Raw genomic sequence first — 7,021 nt, 5'->3', positions numbered from 1 at the left:
GGCGGGAGAGAGGCGGGTGCCAAGAGGCGGGGGAAGAGGGGCCGCGGAAAGGGACTATTTGAGGAGACCCTGGCAGGCTGGTGAGGTGCGGAGTGATCCCGCCGTCAGAGTGAGCGGCCCCGAGCTGAGGCAGAAAAGGGCGGCGAGCCCGCGGGGCGCCATCCAGCGCGGCAGTGCGCCTGCGCCGATCCCCCCTCCCCGCCGCTGTGTGGGGTGCAGCGGCGCCCGCCCTGCTGCCACCGCCGGCCCCTGCCCTGCGCCCCGGCCCCGGGGAGCTCGCCCCCAACCATGGCACAAATACTGCCTATTCGCTTCCAGGAGCACTTCCAGGTGAGCGGAGGGGCGCGGTGGAGCTGCAGGGACGGGGTTCCCCCGTCTCTGTCTCACCCTGTCCCTGAGGAGAGTGGGGGGGCCGCGGCCTAGCCGGGCCGGGGGCGCGCTGAGGGGTGGGGGCCGGGCCGCGGGGAAAGCCTTGTGTGGTGGGCGAGCCTCCTCATTCTCTCTGGTGCGGGGCAGCCGTCCCGCTGGGCGCCGCGGAGGCGAGTCCGCTCCCGGTGCGGTCCCTGGGCTGCCGCCTCCATCCGTCCATCCATCCGCGGCTGCCTCTCCGCGGCATGCGGAGCGACCGCGATTTGTGCAGAGTCACTCGCCGCCGGAGGGACCTCCCGCTCCGGGGAGGGGGAGGCGCCGGGCCGTGGCCGCGCTCTTCGCCCCTGGGGCTACCCTGCTTCGGCTTAGGTGGGCGCCTTAGCCTTGTAGAGAAGGATCGGGGTTGTTTTCTTTCGCCTAAACTACCGCCAGCCTCCGGATCACGGGGGCTCCAGGGATCCTCTTTCTGTGCAGCTGGAGCTGGGAGGAAATTGGTGAGATGAAGTGCAAGAAACCATTCGGACTTGAGAGCTTCTGTCCCTCCTTCCAAGCATAAAAGTATTGAAAATAAAGGAAATCCCCAACCACCCCCAAAATGACACAGTTCTGTTCTTAATAGCCTGTGAAAACCATAATGCCAGTGTTGGAAAAGATCCATGACTAATGGATGCAGCATAGACAAACCGGTTTATCTGTTCCCTTGTGAACTGGTGGTGAGGGAGGGTTGTAAATGGAGTGAGAGCAGCAGGCTCTGAACATGCAGTTTGAGGCAGGAATTAAAGGAATTTGCTAAATGAATGAGAGAACAGGAAGTGGACTTGGCAAGTCATCCTTCTGTCTCTGGACCGCCCCATTATGTCAAATCAGGCATCCATTTCAAATTATGAACTGGGTATCGTCCCTTGGTGTGGACTTTGTGCTGCTTCAAGCGTTTCAGCTTGGGAAATGGTTATTCAGCTCCCTTTGGAAGTGTTTTAATGCTTTACTGGAAGAACTATCTTGGTCACTCTGGAAGGAGCCCTAGCCTGGAATAGGGCTGGGAAACTCCAGAAATACTGAGCCTCTCTGCCCAAGGGAGCAGGCACTCCTGTCTCCTTGGAGTTGTCATGGGCTAAGAGAGTTTAACATAGTGCCGAATTACACCATTGCTTCCCCCCCCCAGCCACTGTCCAGCATAGCTGTGATTGTAGTAAACTCCAATGAATCCCTAAGAGTTAGAATACAGCAGAGTAAGAAACCAGGGATCAAAGTGTTTTGACATCAAACTCTCCTTAGAAGGAAGCATATAGTTCTCACAATTTAAAACAAGCAGACATAACCAGTTCTGCTGATTGTGTTTAGTCTGTACAATAATGATGAGAGAACATCACACTTAATATGTCATGGGTGTAATATGCTGATTTGCATGTTAAATGACTCTTTCTGTGAAGGCTGGGGTTGTGTGTTGTGCAACACTGCCAATATTAGCGTTGTGGTACTTATGTTTTGGGTGGGGGGCTCGCAGCTTCTCAAGGGATTTGTGCTGAAGTCATATTCTATTTTTTGCTACCACCTGCTTTTGCTCTTAAATAATTTGATCTTATTGAAAGAGCTAAACCTGTGCTTAAGGGACTTTTTCTTAGCATGGAGGAGCAGGAGAGGCCTTGGAACTCTAGTTGCTAATATGTAGGAGTAAACTGTCCTTCACAATTCAGTTTTTCTTGCTTCTTCCTCCAGTCTGAATGTAGTATCTCCAAAGCAGTAATCTTAGCAAAGAGAAATTGAGATTAGTAGGAGCTGGGAGTAGGAATGCAGCTAACCGCCTCAATGCTGCTTCTGCAGTTGTCTCTACGTGGTGGGATAAATGGGGAGGGAAATCAAGAGGCATGTGGGAATTGTAGTGTTTGCTCTGGCTGGGTATCTGCAGTACAGTTTTATCATCTCTAACTTAATATTATGTGTTGTAAACATCTAGAGTAATGAATAAATGATATGTGGTGCTTATTGTTGGCTGGTAGGGAATTCATGAAAACATTAAGCCTGCACTCCTCTTCATAGTGTTTCTCTATTACTCATATTTAGCTTTATCAACTCAATATTTTTGTTTATTTTCCTACATTATGTCGAAGAAAGTGGCTTGGCTACAGTTTAATTATCGTATTTTAAATTAGTTTAACACATCAACTACACTGCTTTATGATGTTAAATCCAAAAATGTTCCAATTCCTTATAATTGTGCTGTGTTTCATTAAATCTTTCTGTACCATAAGTCAGTCTGTGTAGCCTGTATACCTGTAGCCATTTTAATTAATATGATATTAAGTAGTTAGAAGAGCTGTTAGTAGTATAATTACTCAATTTCATATTCAGCCTGTTGCTGATGAAGCATCGTTTCACTTAAATTCAGAATCTTCCTGAGATAGTTGCTGTACTTCACTGAAAGAACAACTGAAGCATGCAGAAAGTGCTCTCCAGAGAAACTAAACATAAGTTGCAGTGCTAAATACTGAACTCCTCTCCCACTCCCTGTAGCTGGAAGTGGATAAATGTGTTATAAAGTGAAACGGTGATCTTGGGCCATGTAAAATTGGAGGAGTATGAAGGACCAGCAGACTGTTTACATTCCTTGTGAAGCTTATTTTGCCTTACGTTGATCATCCTTCTAACTGAATTGTAGCTCCAAGCCTGTGCAGGAGGAATGACTGCCAGTCACAGTGCACATTGAATTTGAAGTTGTTACAGCTTGTGCATTCAGTTCCTGTGAGGGATGGAGAATAGCTGCAGTAAAAGAAAGATCCAGGATTTGATGTAGTAGTCAAGCTGAGAATTAACTCAAGTCTTCCTGTTCATTTAACTCTGATTTAATGCAGTTGAACAGTTGTTTTTGGATGTGAAATCTGTAGCTATGAGTCTTCACAAATTCATAAAGAACTTGCATTTTGCTCATTCTTCTCATAGAGGATGTTATAGTTCAGTCCCCTAGCAAGGGAGGGGGATAAGAACTTAGTTTTTATCTGTCTGGTGGCTGACCAGCTGCAGCAGTCCAAACTATGGCAACCCTGCTATAGTGAAGTACAAGTGCATGCTGCTTAAGCTGCTGTTATTTAATCATATTCTTAACTCCTGTGCTTCTGTTGGAGCAGTGAATTATAAATTATTCACTAGATTGAGCTCTTCCAAAGGGATTGTAGTTTACAATGGAAATGCTGTAAAAGACACTGGTGTGCAGACTGGAAGCAGTACTTGCTGGAATTCAGTGTACAAGGTGTTTCTGATCTAAAATTAAGCTTTTCCTTAGTCATTGATTTGCTTTAAAAAGCTTGTCTTTGCCCCCTTTTTTATTTTCCTTCACTAGCAAAAATCTGTGCTTACCTGCAGGGAAAGCTTTTGCTTATACAAATCTCAGGTTCTTAGGTTGGGGATTTCATCCCTTAGATGGATAGACACATAAATCTGTAGGCAGGGTTCTCCTTTCTATTGAGTAACTAACACAGGCTCTTGAACAAAGCCAGTTAATGTGCAGAAAGCTTGTGTGCATGACATGCTCTCGACACATAAGTTTTATGTGTCTTGGTGCAACACTGAGAAGCTAAGGTATCCTGGTTTGAAACATAAAGGATGTAGATTTACTTCTGTCATTTTATGGACAAAAACACTTTCTGTTTGGATAGTCAGATGTCTTGTTAAGAATTGCTGTCTGTTGTGCAATAGGCATAACTGAGCTGAAGTGTAATGGCTTTCATGAATTTGCTTTGGCTAGACTTGTGGACTTGAAAGCACTCAGGATATTTGCAAGTTGTAAATGGCTCCTTGGACTTGTATTCAGACGGTAGAGCTAAATATCGTGACTTAATTCAGCTATTTAGTGCTGAAGATATCATGTTTGCTCACTCTCTCTTAAATGCCCTATAGGTTGTAGGGAGACTCATTCAATGGATCTACTCCTCATCACAGATATACAGGAACAGGTTTTTGTGTAGGGAGTAACTGTCACTTAAGACGAATGCCTAGTTGCAACTGCAACTAAAACTTGTGAGCTCATGGTCTTCCATGTTTTAGCTCTTGCATACTTCCTTACCTGTTAAAATTAAAGCTATAGAAAATGAGGGTAGCCTATTGAGAGAGGTTATCGAACCACTGTATGCATATTCTTATAGAGCATTATTATAACTCTATAGAGTCACCTGAGTAAGAGTTCTGAGAAACTGTATTAGTGCAATTTTGGGTTCTATTATGCTTGAAATGAGATGTGCTTACAGAACTTTTAGCAGGCTTCTTTTAATGGGATACATATAGTCTCTGCCTAAGCATTACTCTTTTCTAATGGGCTTAAAACTCAATAGATCTTGGGGTTCTTAAATTCTTCTGATGCCAGCATTTGGCTGATGGTAGGTCCCAAGTACTGGAGTGCCAGTATTAGACAGTAAGTTGTTAGGCTTAAATATTTCCCAGTAGAGAAATGGATATAGCTTGAAGACCAGTATCAGTGTCTTGAGTTGGTCTGTGTTGACTCAGTCTGGTTCACTGCACTAAACAGAAAGGGAAATGTGTTAGAAAGCCAGTATTTAGTAGCACTCTTGTGCACAGAAAACATAACTTAATTTCTTAACAAATGGTACCATGCTGGTAAAGTAGAGTGGGGAAAGACTAAATCTTAGATTAATAGTTGTATTTCATAAGTGTAGGACTTGTGTCTCTTCATTCAGGTTGAGAATCAAATAATACAACTTGGGTTAATCTTTACCATGTCAGTATCTGTAAGACGCTTCAAAGTAAGTTTGGTATCTAATCCAGCCTGCAGTGATACTAGGTTATCTCTGAAGCAAAAATCTGTATCTGGTTCATTCAGCTTGATAGTGAAGATAGTTCCACACTGTAGGTAATGGGGATTAGGGTGTAAGAGGGCATTAGGCTATTGTAGAACAGGATGTTTTCCTTTGCTCTACCGTGAGGCTTACAGTGGGGTGTTTGGTAGGCTTTAACTGGGTTACCCCAAAATAGTGTGTGGTAGACTCATGGAAAGAGGCTATCTCCGTAGTAAATGTCTTTGGAATTATTTTGTGATACTGAATCTTTTCACAAGGCAACCTTAGTTTAAGACTACTACTTGCCTAAGAAGCATAATAAAAACCAAGTTTAATAGCAATTGAGAGGGCCAATGTTCACTCCTTTATGAAAATAAACTATAAAATCTCTAGTTTGTATATACAAACCTCAGTAATAACCTGTAGCTCCTTCACCTGAGATATTTTAAGATACATAGCTAAATGCTTGCAACCTCCGATTATAAAGTTTTCTTAATTCTGTGCTTGAGGAAGAGGGGAAGGTGCTTTAGAACAATATCGTCCAGATTGTCTTGGCAGCCTTGTCCCATTCAGGATAGAAGTGCTGCTGGCTGATGTCCCTTTGTTTGGGTTCTGCTCATCTCCTTACCTATAGTAATAAGGGATATGCCTCTTACACTGCTTCAATGCTGTAGGAGCACATGAAATCCGATGGGGATACTTATCACTCTCTTAATGGCAGGATTGGTCTTCAGTGTTTTCAGACTGCTAAAATGTGAAGTTTGTCATCATTCACTGGGACTTGCAGTATTCACATGACCATCCTCTAGGTACTGCTGACATTTTGACTTTAAAAGATGTGTCCGACTTCCTAATAATAAGGATGGAAGTGATACTCGTGCATAATTTAGCATTACATGTTCTGAAAACTTTGCTGGATTTTATAACTGTTAAAACAGGAAATCTTAATACCAGAACTTGATGCTAAATCCTGCTTATCTTAGTGAAGATACCCAAAGGGTTGTTATTTAACATGGACCAGATTTTGGAGCGAATAACCTTGGGCTTAAAGCTAAACTTCAAGTAGACTAATGCCTCGATTCTTGCCATGCAGAATGAGTGGCCAGGGGCTGTCTCTTGAAGAGTAAGTCAAGCTGAAGCACAGTAATTGAGAAGAGACCTTGAGGAGACTGTTTCAACTTCAGTACTCTGGAAATACATCAGTGTTTGGATTAATTAAATCAAGTTAGGAACTTGGCTATGCTGCAGTTAATCTCCTGCCCACTCTTGAGACACTTAATTAGTCTCTTAGAATGAACTGTACTCTATATGTAGATGGACTTAGATCATGCTCAGCATTAAAGTGCTCAGGTGTCTCCTATGTGAACAGGTAATTTGTCACAATAAGCAGATACTCTCCAGTAGCCAAGCACAGTGGAATTAAGAGCCCATCATTTATTTCTCTGTTGTTCAGGGTCACAGAATTTGATGGAACTACAACTTGCATGTTTATTGGGTACTAAAACTTCCTGCCTTACGTATGAAAAGTTCATGACTTGTCTTGATATGGAAGCTTCCTTCCTTACTGATGGAGAAGGCTGTAATAGCCACATGCCCAGTGGACTGGTTTCAGAGCTGTAGCTACAAACAGCTTCTGATGAGCTCGTGCCTAAACTTTGATTCTCTTTTGGAATTAATGACACCTACTGAAGTTTACTAGCATATATTGAAGTATTTTACCGATAAAGAGAGGTGTTAGCTGAATGTGTCTCAATTTTGCTGAGATGCGCTTGTGGGAGGGAGTAAATGTCTTTACATGTATGTCCATTTGGCCTGTACTGTATTACTGAAACTTGAGTATGTCAAAATTAGCAGTTACTGAGCCAAAT

At 43.5% G+C, this 7,021-nt stretch overlaps 1 protein-coding gene across 5 annotated transcripts in view; it reads left to right on the top strand.

The window, feature by feature from the left end:
• The first annotated feature begins 37 nt into the window (after nucleotides 1-37).
• Nucleotides 38-7,021, top strand: part of CLTCL1 (clathrin heavy chain like 1) — a 37,223-nt gene continuing 30,239 nt past the window's right edge. For 2 of the 5 annotated variants that reach the window (XR_009728050.1, XM_061370804.1), the window contains exon 1: nucleotides 39-330. Coding sequence is in view for 3 of the 5 variants with exons in the window: in XM_061370804.1 (XP_061226788.1) it covers nucleotides 289-330 (42 nt within the window). In the remaining 2 variants the exon portion in view is untranslated. Of the gene's footprint in view, nucleotides 331-7,021 lie in introns of all 5 variants that reach the window. The other 3 variants (XR_009728049.1, XM_061370801.1, XM_061370802.1) reach the window with 3 other exon arrangements.

The sequence above is a fragment of the Neopsephotus bourkii genome, unplaced genomic scaffold (assembly GCF_033783945.1).
Source record: "Neopsephotus bourkii isolate Nb327-2 ecotype Australia unplaced genomic scaffold, CSIRO-AGI_Nbou_v1 NB_1542, whole genome shotgun sequence".
Classification (NCBI taxonomy): Eukaryota; Metazoa; Chordata; class Aves; order Psittaciformes; family Psittacidae; genus Neopsephotus; species Neopsephotus bourkii.
Note: the sequence above shows the minus strand (reverse complement) of the source record. Positions and strands in the feature narration are given on the sequence as shown.